This window comes from Perca fluviatilis, chromosome 14, assembly GCF_010015445.1.
Source record: "Perca fluviatilis chromosome 14, GENO_Pfluv_1.0, whole genome shotgun sequence".
In the NCBI taxonomy this organism is placed as follows: Eukaryota; Metazoa; Chordata; class Actinopteri; order Perciformes; family Percidae; genus Perca; species Perca fluviatilis.
The window spans coordinates 20720725-20738056 of NC_053125.1; the positions used below are offsets into that span (position 1 = coordinate 20720725).

At 33.9% G+C, this 17332-nt stretch overlaps 1 protein-coding gene across 2 annotated transcripts; it reads right to left on the bottom strand.

Annotated features, from left to right (window-relative positions):
- Positions 1 to 10089: 10089 nt before the first annotated feature.
- On the bottom strand, positions 10090 to 17078 carry mrpl48 (mitochondrial ribosomal protein L48). Of its 2 annotated transcripts, none has more exons than XM_039821292.1 (8): positions 16882 to 17078; positions 15972 to 16024; positions 15358 to 15389; positions 15099 to 15178; positions 13336 to 13505; positions 11759 to 11861; positions 11584 to 11673; positions 10090 to 10416 (listed from the first exon to the last, which is right to left on the bottom strand). In XM_039821292.1, the coding sequence occupies exons 1-8, from the start codon at positions 16900 to 16902 to the stop codon at positions 10339 to 10341; spliced, it is 627 nt and encodes a 208-aa protein (XP_039677226.1). In that variant the 5' UTR covers positions 16903 to 17078; the 3' UTR covers positions 10090 to 10338. The 2 variants fall into 2 exon arrangements, with proteins under 2 accessions (XP_039677226.1, XP_039677225.1); XM_039821291.1 differs by having other exon boundaries at positions 15972 to 16030; positions 16882 to 17077.
- Positions 17079 to 17332: the final 254 nt, after the last annotated feature.

Sequence of the window (17332 nt, forward strand, 5' to 3'; positions counted from 1 at the left end):
CTCAAACAGAAAAGGGTAAAGACTGTAGTCCCTTTCTCTATAGACTGGTTGAAATCAGATTTTCTATTGTTGCCCAAATCGCACTCGCACAACGCCAACGCGCCGATCCTCCAAACATCCACAGCTGTCCTCCGGCTCCGGCTCCGCTGTCCTGCCCGTCTATCTGTGCTCCATCCCCAACGTTTCTTTTTCGCTCTCTATCCGCTCCTCTTTCCTCCGTGTGTCTCAGCCATTCATAATACAAAATAAAACACCCGAAACACCACACTATATACAAAATAAAACACCCGAAACACCACACTATATACAACATAAGAAAACTCTGGCTGCCTGGCTCCACTTTGTGACATATATACATGTAAAAAGTATAAATATAGGCTATAAAATATGAAGAAGAATTATCTCGTGGCCACAAGATAGTTATCTATCTCAAGATAACTATCTTGTGGCCACGAGATAGTATCTATCTTGTTAATTAATTTTTTTTACAAAGTGGGACCAGGGGGGCTCCGTAGTTTTGTCTCTTTTATATTATATTTATCATAGATTACTATTATCACATTAAGATGTTAATGCATGTGTGGCACATAAATTGACTTAATCCCTAATGTTCTCCACAGAGACCCCCAGCATGAGCAGCATGAGATGAGCTAATTAGTGCAGTATTGATACAGGTGTGACCAATCAATAACTTAACACAACATACATGTATTATTCCAATTGTTTTCTATTTGTAATGTTTTGAGAAATTCAGACATCATCCATGTTTTAAACCAAATCTGAAATGTATACAATGGTTAATCAACCATGTCATGTGCCATCTTAAAACACATGTATACATTTTCATTGTTTACTGCATATGAGGCAGTGCAGTTAGGCACTATTTTTCAAATTTTCAGAGACATCCAGATTGTATAACATATTGCTGTCATACTGAAGAAGTGCTACAAAATGGGTTGTACAATGTCCTTATGTTGTCATAAGCCATAAATTGTTACATATATCATGAATAGCACAAAATGTATTGTCTTCTGAAACAGGACTTCAGGGTTTGGACTGAACTTGAACCTGTAGTTAACACAATCTATGGGGTTCAAACCTATAGGTAATCTTTTTTTCCTTAAAATAATTTAATTCAGAACCACTCTTTAAGTGAAAAATAATGTTTTTTTTTTTGAGGCAAATTTTTAGGGGCTTTTTTTTGTTGGGGTTAAAAAAAAAGTGAATAAAGATTAAAAAAAATTTTTTTTAACAGGCTTAATTTTTTAAAAAACCAAAAAATGTTTTGCAAATTGCATGGCTGCAATAGGCCCAACAACAGCAAAAGTAAGTATTTCAGTGTGTAGTTAAACCAAAACTATTTGTCTTCCCTTTCACTCCTTAACTTCCAGTCTGACGCAGGTTGCTTTGAATACAGCATGTCTGCCCTCCGCTGGGTTTGTAACGAAAAGGTCAGCTTCAAATACCAGTTCTGCTCATGGAAGGAACTCAGGGAGAGGGCTTCTTGCATGGATTAAGACAGATGCTGTTGTTTAATGTTGTTGAAATTGTATGTGATGGTTTTAAGCCAAAACCTTGGCAAAGCTCTATGTAAGGCATCAAAAGATTTGAGTATAAAGAAAAAACAATCTCTTTTGATGTAATATGCCTGACTAAATAAATTTAAGGTTGGTTTGTTTATTAATATATAGTTTGCCATAAAAACATTATACTAGAATGTCGTGAAAAATGTCATATAAAAAGTCCTAATAGATATTTTCATTAAAAATGTCAGAAAAATATCATGAGATCCAATTAGAGCAGATAAGATTCAACTTTATTGTCATTAAACAGAGTACATACTGAGACAACTGAAAGCAGTTTTGCCTCTAACCAGAAGTGCAAAAACAGTATGTGCAGAGTAAAGGTAGAGTATACAGAATAACATCAAATAAATAAAATATGGAAAAAACAGAAAGGGGTATTAAAGCACTAGATAAAAGTGTTAGTGTTAGCAATGTCAGAGTGAGAGTAACTTAGCGTACAAGTGAGTGCAGTGTGACGAAAGCGAGAGGAAAACGAAATGGCAAAGACGTTGTAAAGTGAGTTACAATGAACAATAAACAGCAAGCTTCCCAAGACAAAGTGGCTTCATCTGTTCTTGATACTGCCGGTAAAGTGAAGGGTGTTACCCCCGAAAAGCATCAGCCCAGGAGGGAGATTCTCCCCTGTGCTTTCTGGCTACCGTCTGGGAACATGAAACAGGAACAGCCTTAATGACAGGAGGTGGAGAGCCAATGATAAAAAAGTCAAAGTATAGTATGTCGAAAAAAGTCACAAAAATATCATAGAATAGTATGTCGAAGAAAGTCATAGTACAGTATGTCGGAAAAGTAAAAAAAATGTCATAATACAGAATGTCGAAAAAAAAAAAAAGTCATAAAAAGTCATAGTGTAGTATATCGAAAAACTTGCACATAGTATAGTATGTCAAAAAAAGTCATACAAACTTATGGTATAGTATGTCAAAATAAAAAGTGAAAAAAAAACATGGTATAGAAGTGGAACAAAAGTCATAGTATGGTATGTCGAAAAATGTCACAAAAAAGGTCATAGTTAAATAAATTTGACACAATAACATTCAACTTTATCCTTATTGCACAGATACATGTATTGAGACAACTCAATTCAGTTTAGCATCTAACCAGAAGTGCATAAAGCAGTAAAGCGGAGAGTATGTTCAGAATATATACAATACATACAAAATTATGAATAAACAGTAAGGGGTGTGAATACACTGGATATATACAATTTCAGCTGTATGAATGGTATTAGTGTATGAATGTTGTCACAGAAGTGCAGAGCTCATCAAGGTGAAGGAGACTAAGCTACTCCTGAGGAAGCTCATCCTGGAATGGAGAGTCCTGTAGCACCTGAGAAGGGATATAGTATATTTCTAGTAAATATTATAGTATGTTGAAAATGTCACAAAAACTTCATAGTATAGTATGTCGAAAAAAATTCATAGAATAGCATGTCAGAAAAAAGTCACACAAATGTAATAGTATAGTATGTCGAAAAAAGTAGGAAAAAAGTCATGATATAGTATGTCGGAAAAAAGTATGTTGAAAAAAGTCATAGTATAGTATGTCGAAAAAACTCACAAAAACGTCATAGTATAGTATCTTGAAAAACGCCATTGTATAGAATGTCTAAAAAAGTCACAGTATATTATGTCGAAAAAAAGGTCATAGTATGTTGAAAAAAGTCACAAAAACGCCATAGTATGGTATGTTTAAAAACTCATTCAAAGGTGTGGCATGGCATTTCGAAGAAAAAAAAAAACGAGACACAATAACATTTAGATTCAACTTTATTGTCATTGCACAGAGTACAGGTACTGAGACAACAAAATGCATTTAAGCATCTAAAAAGAAGTACAAAAGGCAGTAAAGTGGAGAGCATGTAAAGTATATATACATACAAAATATTGATTAAACAGTATGGGGTGTGAATACACTCAATATATACAATTTCAGCTCTGTGAACAGTATTAACAGTGTGTAGTCATATGTCGAAAAAAAGTCATAGTATAGTAGGATGTCGAAAAAATTGTCCTAGTATTGTATGTCGAAAAAAAGTCTTCCTATAGAATGTCGGAAAAAGTCACAAAAAGTAATAGTATAGAATGTCGGAAAAGTCATACTATAATAAGTCGAAAAAAATCACAAAAATGTCATAGTATATAATGTCAAAAAAAGGTCATAGTATAGCATGTCAAAAAAGTCATAGTATAGCATGTCGAGAAAGGTCACAAAATGTTATAGAATAGTACGTAAAAAAAAGTCACAGTTTAGTATGTTGAAATAATCATAGTATAGTATATTGAAAAATGTCACAAAAACGTCATAGTATAGTATGTTGAAAAAAGTCATTGTATAATCAAAGTATAGTATGTCGGAAAAAGTCATAGTATAGAATGTCGAATAAAGGTCATGAAACCATCATAGTATGGTATGTCGAAAAAAGTAATAGTATAGTATGTCGGAAAAAGTCACAAAAAGTCATAGTATACTATGTCGAAAAAAAGTCATAGTATAGTATGTCAAAAAAAGTCATAGTATAGTTGGATGTCGAAAAAATAGTCCTAGTATTGTATGTCGAAAAAAAAGTCTTCCTATAGAATGTCGGAAAAAGTCACAAAAAGTCATATTATAGTATGTAGAAAAAAGTCATAGTATGTCGAGAAAAAAGTCATAGTATAGTATGTCAAAAAAGTCGTAGTATAGCATGTCGAGAAAGGTCACAAAATGTTATAGTATAGTACGTAAAAAAAATCCCAGTTTAGTATGTTGAAAAAATTGTCGTAGTATAGTATGTCGGAAAAAGTCACAAAAAGGCATAGTATACTATGTCGAAAAAAAGTCATAGTATAGTATGTCGAAAAAAAGTCATAGTATAGTATGTCAAATAAAGTCATAATATAGTACTTTGTAATAATCATAGTATAGTATGTCGAAAAAAGTCATAGTATGTTGAAAAAAGTCACAAAAAAGTCACAGTTTAGTATGTTGAAAAAAGTCATAGTATGTCGAGAAAAAAGTCATAGTATAGTATGTCAAAAAAGTCGTAGTATAGCATGTCGAGAAAGGTCACAAAATGTTATAGTATAGTACGTAAAAAAAATCACAGTTTAGTATGTTGAAAAAATTGTCGTAGTATAGTATGTCGGAAAAAGTCACAAAAAGGCATAGTATACTATGTTGAAAAAAAGTCATAGTATAGTATGTCGAAAAAAAGTCATAGTATAGTATGTCAAATAAAGTCATAATATAGTACTTTGTAATAATCATAGTATAGTATGTCGAAAAAAGTCATAGTATGTTGAAAAAAGTCACAAAAAAGTCACAGTTTAGTATGTTGAAAAAAAGTCTTCCTATAGTATGTCGGAAAAAGTCACAAAAAGTCATAGAATACTATGTCGAAAAAAAGTCATAGTATAGTATGTCAAAAAAAGTCATAGTATAGTTGGATTCGAAAAAATAGTCCTAGTATTGTATGTCGAAAAAAAGTCTTCCTATAGAATGTCGGAAAAAGTCATAGTATAATAAGTCGAAAAAAGTCACAAAATGTCATAGTACATAATGTCCAAAAACGTCATTGTTACATTAACAGTGTGTATGAATGCTGTCACAGAAGTGGAGGGTTCAGCAAGGTGAAGGAGACTAAGCTACTCCTGAGCCAGCTCGTCCTGGAATGGAGAGTCCTGTAGCACCTGAGGAGGGAAATAGTAGATTTCTAGTAAATATTATCAGAAAAAAGTCACAGTATGGTATGTCGAAAAAAAGTCATAATATAGTATGTCAAAAAAAAGTCACAGTATAGGATGTTGAAAAAATTGTCCTAGTATTGTATGTCGGAAAAAGTCACAAAAAGGCATAGTATACTATGTCGAAAAAAAGTCATAGTATAATATGTCGAAAAAAAGTCATAGTATAGTATGTCAAATAAAGTCATAATATAGTACTTTGTAATAATCATAGTATAGTATGTCGAAAAAAGTCATAGTATGTTGAAAAAAGTCACAAAAAAGTCACAGTTTAGTATGTAGAAAAAAGTCATAGTATGTAGAAAAAAGTCATAGTATGTCGAGAAAAAAGTCATAGTATAGTATGTCAAAAAAGTCGTAGTATAGCATGTCGAGAAAGGTCACAAAATGTTATAGTATAGTACGTAAAAAAAATCACAGTTTAGTATGTTGAAAAAATTGTCAAGTAGTATAGTATGTCGGAAAAGTGTCACAAAAGGCATAATAGTATACTATGTCGAAAAAAGTCATAGTATACTATGAAAAAAAGTCATAGTATAGCTATGTCGAAAAAAAAGTCATAGTATGTATGTAATAAATAAAGTCATAATATAGTACTTTGTAATAATCATAGTATAGTATGTCGAAAAAAGTCAATAATATCTTATTATATAGTATGTCGAGAAAAGTCACAAAAATATGTTGTAAGTAGTATAAGGTATGTTGAAAAAAAAAATCACAGTTTAGTATGTTGAAAAAATTGTCGTAGTATAGTATGTCGGAAAAAGTCACAAAAAGGCATAGTATACTATGTCGAAAAAAAGTCATAGTAAAGTATGTCAAAAAAAGTCTTCCTATAGTATGTCGGAAAAAGTCGTAGTATAACATGTCGAGAAAGGTCACAAATTGTCATAGTATAGTACGTAAAAAAATCAGTTTAGTATGTTGAAAAATTTGTCGTAGTATAGTATGTCGAAAAAAAGTCATAGTATAGTACGTTGAAATAATCATAGTATAGTATGTTGAAAAAAGTCACAAAAATGTCATAGTATTGTATGTAAAAAAAAGTCATAGTATAGTAAGTTGAAATAATCATTGTATAGTATGTTGAAAGAAGTCACAAAAATGTCATAGTATAGTATGTTGAAAAAAGTCACAAAAAAGTCATAGTATAGTATGTGGAAAAAGACATCATATAGTATGTTGAAAAAAGTTACAAAAAAGTCATAGTATAGTATGTGTCTTAAAAAAGTCAATTTATAGTATGTCGAAAAAGTCTTCCTATAGTATGTCGAAGTAAAGTCACAAAAAAGTCATAGTATGTCGAAAAAAAGTAATAAAAAGTCACAGTATATTATGTCGAAAAAATTGTCGTAGTATACTATGTCGAAAAAAAGTCATAGTATAGCATGTCGAAAAAAAGTCATAGTATAGTATGTCAAATAAAGTCATAATATAGTACTTTGTAATAATCATAGTATAGTATGTCGAAAAAAGTCATAGTATGTTGAAAAAAGTCACAAAAAAGTCACAGTTTAGTATGTTGAAAAAAGTCATAGTATGTCGAGAAAAAAGTCATAGTATAGTATGTCGAGAAAGGTCACAAAATGTTATAGTATAGTACGTAAAAAAAATCACAGTTTAGTATGTTGAAAAAATTGTCGTAGTATAGTATGTCGGAAAAATTCACAAAAAGGCATAGTATACTATGTCGAAAAAAAGTCATAGTAAAGTATGTCAAAAAAAGTCTTCCTATAGTATGTCGGAAAAAGTCGTAGTATAACATGTCGAGAAAGGTCACAAATTGTCATAGTATAGTACGTAAAAAAATCAGTTTAGTATGTTGAAAAATTTGTCGTAGTATAGTATGTCGAAAAAAAGTCATAGTATAGTACGTTGAAATAATCATAGTATAGTATGTTGAAAAAAGTCACAAAAATGTCATAGTATTGTATGTAAAAAAAAGTCATAGTATAGTAAGTTGAAATAATCATAGTATAGTATGTTGAAAGAAGTCACAAAAATGTCATAGTATAGTATGTTGAAAAAAGTCACAAAAAAGTCATAGTATAGTATGTGGAAAAAGACATATAGTATGTTGAAAAAAGTTACAAAAAAATCATAGTATAGTATGTGTCTTAAAAAAGTCAATTTATAGTATGTCAAAAAAGTCTTCCTATAGTATGTCGAAGTAAAGTCACAAAAAAGTCATAGTATGTCGAAAAAAAGTAATAAAAAGTCACAGTATATTATGTCGAAAAAATTGTCGTAGTATAGTATGTCGAAAAAAGTATGTAGAAAAAAGTCATAGTATAGTATGTCAAAAAATTCATAGTATAGCATGTTGAAAAAGATCACAAAATGTCATAGTATAGTACGTTAACAAGTATTTTATGTTGAAAAAACTCACAAAAACGTCATAGTATAGTATGTGCAAACAAGTCATAGTATAATCAAAGTATAGTATGTCGAAAAAAGTCATAATGAAGTCTGTCAAAAAAAGGTCACAAAAATGTCATAGTATAGTACGTCGAAAAAAGTAATAGTATAGAATGTGGGAAAAAGTCATAGCATAGTAAGTCGAAAAAAGTCACAAAAATGTCATAGTATATGATGTCCAAAAATGTCATTGTATAGTATGTCTAAAAAAGTCACAGTATATTATGTCGGAAAAAAAGTCATAGTATAGTATGTTGAAAAAAGTCACAAAAAGGTCATAGTATATTATGTTGAAAAACTCATTCAAAGGTCATAGTATGGCATTTCGAAAAAAACGAGACACAATAACATTTAGATTCAACTTTATTGTCATTGCACAGAGTACAGGTACTGAGAACAACGAAACGCATTTAAGCATCTAAAAAGAAGTACAAAAGGCAGTAAAGTGGAGAGTATGTACAGTATATATACATAAAAATAGTAAGAGTAAGAGACTGAGATACTCCTGAGCCTGCTCGTCCTGGAATGGAGAGTCCTGTAGCACCTGAGGAGGGAAATAGTATATTTCTAGTAAATATTATAGCATGTCCAAAAAGTCACAAAAACGTATAGTATGTCGAAACAAGTTGGAAAAAAGTCATAATATACTTAGTTGGAAAAAAGTATGCTGAAAAAAGTCATAGTATAGTATGTTGAAAAAGACAGTACAGTATGTCAGAAAAAAAGTCATAGTATAGTATGTCAAAAAAGGTCATAAAAAGTCATAGTATAGTATGTCAAAAAAAGTCATAGCATAGTATGTTGAAAAAAGTCACAAAAACATCGTAGTATAGTATGTCGAAAAAAAATAAAGTTCTGTTATTTCTCTGCATTTATAGTTTACTTTTCCGCAAAGCCCACTTGGGTCTGATCAGTTCAGCCAGCCAGTAACTTGATAGTCGTGTTTGTGAGCAAATAGGTCAGTCATGACGCACAGCGAATATGTTGAAACAAGTCATATGTTGGAAAAAGTTGGAAAAAACTCATAATAAAGTATGTCGGAAAAAAGTCAAAGTATAGCATGTCAAAAAAAGTCATAGCATAGTATGTTGAAAAAAGTCACAAAAACATTGTAGTATAGTATGTCGAAAAAAAAATAAAGTTTTGTTATTTCTCTGCATAGTCGTGTTTGTGAGCAAATAGGTCAGTCATGATGCACAGCGAATATGTTGAAACAAGTCATATGTTGGAAAAAACTCATAATATATTATGTTGGAAAAATGTATGCCGAAAAAAGTCATAGTATAGTATGTTGAAAAAGAGTCATTGTATAGTATGTCGAAAAAAGTCAGTACAGTATGTCGGAAAAAAGTCACAAAAGTCATAGTTTAGTACTTCGAAAAAAAATCATAGTATATAGTATGACAAAAAAAAAGTCATACAAATTCATAGTATAACATGTTTAAAAGGTGTCATATCGTATAGTAAGTCGAAAGAAAAGTAGTAAAAAAGCCTGTTGGAGAAATGTCATAAAAACCTCATAGTATAATCAAAAAACAGTTACAGTAAAATGTAAAAAAGTCAGTATAGTATGTCGAAAAAAAGTTTCTACAGATTTGTATGATTGACAGGGTTTTAACCTGCATAATGTGACTTATTTTGATCCCGTTTGATCCTATTTTTTTCCTTGTCAAACTTCTGTCCTTAAGTTTAACTTGTCTTGTGACTGATGCAGCAAAAAAACTTAAATCTAGAGTTTTAATACAGATTCAGTTTCTTTTCTACATTTTTATTTTACACATTTATGTGAAACAGAAAGCGTTTTACCACATTTCTTCACTTACAGTACTATTTACCAGATTTGTTGTCTTGTTAAAAACAAAAACTATATTTATGTATGTATTTGTGAGGCCCTGTACAGAATGTGAAAACAAATTTCCCAGTGAACAATAAAGACTATATCTATGTATATTTCACTGTATATGTTACAAAAACATATGTTACACCGGTTACTTTTCATTTTTGGTCCCAGCTTTCTCAGACTGCATATAAAACCCTACAGCGAGTTATCTAAAAAGCGACTGTGACTCAGGAGGTAAAGTAGGTCGTCCCTTAAATGGATGAACTGTAAAGTACGACGGCATATCAGGGCCATTGCAGGGAAAAAAGGATATAAAAGGGTAATATTCAGAGAAAAAACAGAATCTCAGAATTTCTGAGTTTTTAGTAATACATTTAGGAGAAAGAAAACTTGGATATTGTCTGAAATGAAAGCGGCAAATTAATGAAAAAAAAAAACTATGGAAAAATACGTACAAATTTACAAGAAAAAGATTGAATATTCTCTGAATTATTCCTTTTTTTTTAAACAATGCCAGCGTCTGTTGAGGTAGGAATACATTTTTTTATTTTTGTACAAACATTTATATGACAACACATTAAGTTGGGGGAAAAAGGCAATGTTTTATTTTGCAGAGGTCACAAAAGAATGTCAAATGTGTACCGTTACATTTAAATGCAAATGATCACCTTTAACGGCATTCAGTAAGGAAATGCCAGGAAATAAATAAATTGAACAGGTAAACGAGGTGTAGCGTGTCACATAGATTTCAAACTTGAGAAGGTCACAGGTCCTAATGGCTCATCTGAGCGATGAGCCCCTCCAGCTCTGGACGGCCCTTGAACCGAGCCTGGAAATCAGCCTCGGTGTGCTGAGAGAGAAACAGGGAGGGGACAGGTTACTTAGGTGTTCAAATACAGGAGCTTGCTTGTGGTCAAAATGGCATTTTTGCTGACCACTAAAGGGCTTGCATAATCAATAGGTGTTTAATTTGGGGTCTTATTCATATACACCGTATGGCTAAAAGTATGTGGACGCACCTGACTTTGCATACTTTGGGTTTGTTTTTCCATGGTTTGTGCTTAGCCTCTTTGTTCCAATTAAAGGACAAATCCGCCGCAAAATGAACCTAGCGGTTAATAACACGTGTACCCAGTCGACCGTTCTCTGGGATATGTTTTCATGCTGATCGAATGTGACCAGTTTTATCGCTAACCGCTAATTAGCTTATAACGCTAGTCGTCGGGACACGCAAAAGTAAAAAGAAATTGCAATTGCTATACCACTAAAAAGGCTCAAAATAGCCCCACATTTCCACGGTAGCATAATGAGGTTCCCTACATGTAAACCAAAGCATTGAGAACTTTGTAAGTGTACAGTCGAACAACGAACGCTGTGCAACCAGTAACCAGTAATATAGCTCAAGCGCGGCGTTCGTCGTTCGACTGATCGTGTTTTCCCAAGACGCTCGCATGTATACGTGAACGGTACAGTCTTTATAAACTATCTTTTTAATAAACTGTCTGTTTAAAAAACAGCGATTTCTTTTTACTTTTGCGTGCCCCGACGACTAGCATTATAAGCTAATTAGCGGTTTGCGCTAAAACTGGTCACATTCGATTAGCATGAAAACAGATCCCAGAGAACGGTCGACTCGGTACACATGTTATTAACACCAAGGTTCATTTTGCGCCGGATTTGTCCTTTAAAAGGATAGGTTTACAATTTTTCCAGTCTATCTTGAAACAATAGTCAGGTGACCGTATGAACATTGAAACAGGTTGAGCGCTGAAGTCATTCCAACGTAAATGTCAAAATCACAACATATGGGTGTAATATATTGGATGTCCACATACATTTGGCCAGTTATTGTTATGTAGCTAACTGACCAACAACCTAAGTTAACCTGAACCTAAATTCCAACGCAGGTTAACAGGAAAAACTAAATCAAGGGATATCCAAAACTATTTACATGCGTCTGACTTTCCACATCTTTTCCAGGATCGGGCTTCAGTGTAATGTGCCAGCGCTAACTCACCTCCTTCACAGAGAGCTCAACTCCCTCCGGTTGATTCTTCAAAAGAACGTCCATGAAAACGGGACACACCGCGGTGTCCAGGCGGCTCAACTAGATAAAACGGATAAACAAAACGCTTCAGTGGTCAGGTCTTCAGACAAAGCGTGCAGCGACCGATCCAGAGGGAAACATTTACCTGGACGACTCGCTCATGAGTCTTCAGGACGGCATCAACATACATCTTGGTGCCTTGCTCTTGCATTAGCATGACCTCTGTGCTCTTGGTTGGCAAAGCATAGCTGCAGGTGAAAAAAAAAACGACAAAAAACAATAATTTAAAGGTTTTGGAATCCATTTGTATATTGAAGTATTGTACGATGATATGCATCTATGGACTTTTTCTTTTTATAATCGGAAAAGCTCATTGGGCCTCATTCACCAATATCTTCCTAAGTTTTCTCTTAAATATGTTCTTAAGAAGAATATGAATAAGAAAACGCCCCGCAAATTCCCATATAAGGACATGACACTTCCTGTGCACCTCCTGGGAGACAGGTTTTCGGAGATTGTCGGAGCCGCGGTGGAGGAAGTACTGAATCTCAGTACTTAAATAAAAGTACAAATAACCAGAGACATATTTACTTTAGTAAAAGTAGAAGGTGTCCACTACCACAAACAAGGCCTGGCTTTTAAAAGAAGTTCCTATCCTAACCAGCATAAAACGGAAATGTGTTGTTAGAATCGGAATGCGGTTGGTTTTATTCATGGATGTATTTTATTTTATTTAACCATGCAAGTAAGCAAATAAAGTGTGTGAAGCAGCGCAGATGGGGAGATGTGAAGAAGTCCAGCCAAATAAATAAGATATGAACGCGTCTTACGCAGCCTGGCGGAGGAGTAAACAACGCTGTGGCGAGAAATAGATATAGCAACTTTGATTTAAAAATGGGAATAATAAAAACAAACGTTTTCATTTTCACTTTATATTATTATTATATTACATATATAGTACTGTTGCTGTTCACCTGCATGAATTCTTTTCGTTTTTTCATTATAAATAAATGCCTCAACAAAGCCACAGTTATAGAACAGGGTCTTTCAGCCTGCTTCGTACCATATGAAGAAACCAATTCCATAACTGAGCTACACATATCGTCCAGTTTTACCTTCTGACATCACTGGTAACAACAAGAAGAAGAAAAAACAACAGCTAACATATACAGTTAAGGCTATGTTCACACGCGGCTTTTTTTAAGCTGCCAGCGTCTGTTTTACATTACAATCCTATGGAGTAAACCGTGTTTTGTTTTTAAAGTCCGGAACGTTTTTTCAACGCCAAAGCCGACTTTTTTTTCGGTAGCTCAGAGCATCTTTTTCAAGTTGAAAAAAGTGTAACTTTTCTGAGGAAAACCACCTGAAAAAAAACCAATAACAAGTAGTCGTTTTCTTAAGAAAAAATGGAGTCAGAGCACAGCGAGCTACATTATATGACGGCTGGAGGAACTCGCTTCATTTTATCTAACGCTGGTAGCACCGCTCCCTCTAGCTCGCTCCACCGCTTTGTTTTATTTAACAATAGCATTAGCACCGCTCCACATAGCACTTTAGGATACTGTCGCAGTAGCGGTTGTTATAGCAACATAAGCTGCTCTCAGCTGCTTTTTGGAACCAAAACGCTGCGAGTTTTTTTAAACTACAATTGTGCCCTAGTCAACGTTTTCTTGGCAAAAACAGACGCCAAGTGCGAACATTATGGATTCTAAATATCCTCACCTTTCTGCCACTTTGATGCCGAGCCGGTTGCAGAGGTTGTGGATGTACTGGGAGTAATGCTCCACCACAGTCATGTCGTAACCCGACACTTTCACATTCAGAGTCCCATACGCTGTATCTGTCTCAGCCATGATCTCTTTCATCTGGTGTTTGTCCTTCTTTTTCTTCGGCTAAGAAACAACAGAAACAAAACTTGACACTACAAAAAGGCAAGGCAGCTTTATTTATATAGCACATTTCAGCAACAGGGCAATTCAAAGTGCTTTACATAAAACATGAAAGAGCAGTTAGAAAACAATTTAAAACAATTTAAAAGACAATACATTTTACAGTGCAGTATAAGAATTTAAAGAACTGAGAGATAAATACGCGAATAAAGAGCAGTTAAAACAGTTAAACATAAAAGCAGATAAAATAGGTTAATTAAACAAAGGACCAATATGTCAGACATCTCAAGCAGTTCGGTCAATATTTCTGGTTCATCTCACCAACAACAATGGGTCCTGATGCTTCACATGGAGGTTTCATTCCCCATAGTTACAGAAGCTTTAGTATACTCTTTCTTTTTCAATGCAGTCATCACCACAAGGCTTAATTCTTTTCTTCGGCAAACCTTGCAAAACCCGGAATGGTCTTCAGACCGTCTCTAATAGTCAGGAAACGTGCTAGTTTCGTAGACTATTTATTTTATTCTTAATTTAATAGTTTCTCAGACTATTTCTGTTCAATTGTAATTGTTTTGGTCTTCAGACCCTTTTGTTAGTTATCAAACTAACTTTGTTGACAGTCCACAGCCTGTCTCTTCTGTAATCTATTGTCACACCTGTATCAAAAGACACTTACAGTGTTCATTTTCTATCATTTTATAACCCTTTGCCCAGATTAGACGTACTGTAAGGCTGACACTTTTTAGTTTGTAGGAATATAGGAATAAATGAAATACTTAAACTAGAATGACCTGTTCAAATTCAAAATTGACAGTCTATATAAGCGCAACAGATCATCTGAAGTAGTTTGCCCTGTGGTCCAGTAGAGGGAGCTCTTGAAATGTAATATCACTATGTCCTATTGGTCTACCAGTAAACAAAGCTAATAAATACATTTGCTAACTGGGCTGTTTAATTAATTAATTTAAACGAATTGTGCGTTAGTTAGAATTTGTTCAAACCTGACTTGCTGAAACAGTGACAGCTCTATTGTAGCCTTGACACATTTTTGACCCTTCAGCAACACATAGCCTATAAAAGAAAGTGGGTGTTTGTTGATTTTTATGATGACGTAGCATTCATCATCAGCAAGGAATGAAATGAGACAATCCAATCATTCTATTCATGTTTCCTCGCATAAGACATTTCTAAAATAGCCTCAAACGAAGCCCTTATATATAACGTTACACTTGTTTGTAAACAAACATCTAATAATTAACCAAATATATGTAGTCTCCAATATTAAAAGTGGGAGTTTTGAGTTGGTATTTGTTAGTTGTTTTTTTTAATCAATGGTTTTATGTTCTAGGCATTTTCTCTCCATGTTTGTGTCGGCATCGGTTGATTCGGGTGTGAACACAACACAAGACGTGTTGTACATGTTTCCGTGTTGTCATTGGTGAATAAAATGAATTGAAGCTTGAATGTTGACTTCGTAAATGTGGTCTTCAAAAAAAGGCAAACAGCTATTACAAGTTATCTTATTGCAGCCTTACATGGGATGTCTGGCCTTTTGGTGGACGGATTCTCACGAAAGATTTTTTTTAAGAGTCTTACCGCTTCTTTAGGTAAAAGATGTCTCCACCTCCCAATCCCGTGGGTTGGCATGCTTTTGTATTGTCTTTCGCTTACAGAAGCTGTGGAAGAAAAGAAAAAAATGTCCATTTAAGTACATATTGTTTGTACAAATACTACACGCCTTGGTATGTGCAAGATAAATTTAACAGGCGAGAGTTGATATGACAGCAGTAAAAACACAAATACAGTATTTTACATGTAAAGGACATTTTATTCATAGCAGTCTTTAAATACTTACCCCAAACAGGATGTTGGATAGATGGTGTGGCCCTGTTAAAACAACAGTACAAGTATTAGTCAGAAAGAGTATTAAGAAGAGAGGATTCAAATCACCAAGGTCACTTTAGGACCACTTTGGAAAATAATAAATATTATATTATTATAACATTTTTCACGACTTACAAGTCTAAATAGTAGGAAACAACTGCTGTTTATACACCTAAAATTTTCAGCATAGTATAGTTTCGGTCATCTTTTTTTGTATTATTTTTCCACCTCTCATATTGATAATTTACTGCCAATAAAGTGGTTAAGATAATTTGGCTAACTTTTTGACTTGTTTACAACCGGTCAGATCATCTGACCAGACTTTTCTTGCAGTGTGGAAATAGCAGCGCTGCAGCAGTTACTTTGTTGCATAAAATGTTATAATTAACAGATTTTCTTTCCAAAAGTGTGAAAGAAATACCAAAGTTCTAATGAAATCTTTAAAGTTTAAAAAGTATACACTTTTTAAGCTGAGGTTCTATGGTTGTTGTTATGAAGGACTACAATGACCATATCTTTATGATATAGCCTTCAGTTAGGCCAACATGAGGTATGACAATTAGAAAAAGCAATGCAAAGACTTACCAGCATAATGCAAGTGCTTGATTTAACACACATGCCTGCTGTGTGACAGACACCTGCAACTAGAAAAAAACAGAATAACATCAGCCTAACAGAATAATGATGGTAATAATGATAATTCACAGACCACATTGTGAGAAGTTTTACTAAGAATTACCCTCTGCCAAAGTAACTACTACCTTCCAGCCTACCTCCACACACAGAAGGGAAACTGTTAAACCTGGATAATCATGATTTCTAAACAGGGTTATTAGTTGGTTAAATTAAAGTTTTAAACTTTTCTGATTGGTTGAAGGACTATCCAATTGCGCCCAGAGGCATTTGAGCGGCGTCCGTTTTTGACGCCCCTTTGGAAATGGGCTGTGAATGAACTCTCGGTTACAACTGAGAAGGGTCTGGTGTCAACCAGGCAACTTTTCTGTAAACCACAGTAAACTAACTGCGTGGCATGTCCATGTTGCACTCCTGTAAAAGGCAATGCAGATACAAATGGGTTTTAGGGTATTAGAGAGCACTACATCTATTCTGAAGTGTGTTCTTCAAAGGTCGGTTTGAAAAAGAGTGCTGACGTGATTGACCAGCTAATTAATTTGAACCTCAAAAGGATTTTTTTTTTTGTTTTTGTTACTGATCATTTCTCGACTTGATAAATGAATTACCAAAACTAGTACCAGCTTTCCAGTGAAACGACTAACGTTAGCTTTTTCTCTTTGTTTCATATCATTGAATATGAACTGTCTTTGTAGTTTTGTGGCTGTTGCTTGGACACACGAGTGATTTGAAGACATCAACGTGACTTGGTGTTTGGCGGAACTTGTGATGAGCATGATTAATCGAATAAGCACAATCTTTAGCGATGACCTCTGTGGAGAAACTAAACATTAAGCGGATAGCAACAGCAAAAACACTTTACCTTTCGAAAGACAGCATTCATAGTTCAACCTTTTTTTCTGTGTTTAGCGGAAAACACGCTGGGTGTTGCGATGTAATTTGGCGAGTTAGCCTACATGTAATTATATTAAAAACATCAAAACACATGCACTGACTGCCGCTACTAACACCGGAAGTTCTCACAGGAAAGTATTCCGTCCTATTTTGTGTCCGTGGTATGAACGCCCCCGAACAAACGTTCCGGGACTTCTCCCAGTTTCTGTTAAATACGTTATGTATATATTATGTGTGTTAAAATCTAGTGAATATTTGATAACAAACTGGTGAAATTAATGCCGTTAAAATGAAGCTGCTGTTGGCCCAGTGATGTGACATGAAATGACAATTCCCTTTTAAAACCCATCTTTTACATATTAAAAGCCATTTATTGATGCATTTGTCTCACTATATTTTTTATCTTAATTATATTTAAT

What these genes read in the sequence shown, in the direction of transcription:
- mrpl48 (XM_039821291.1), bottom strand. Translation starts at nt 16,902, where the DNA reads ATGAATGCTGTCTTTCGAAAG. An exon ending in ATCTTTTACCTAAAGAAGCG is followed by an intron (nt 13,506 to 15,098) that starts GTAAGACTCTTA and finishes GTTGTTTCTTAG; the next exon opens with CCGAAGAAAAAGAAGGACAA. An exon ending in GGCATCAAAGTGGCAGAAAG is followed by an intron (nt 11,862 to 13,335) that starts GTGAGGATATTT and finishes TTTCACCTGCAG; the next exon opens with CTATGCTTTGCCAACCAAGA.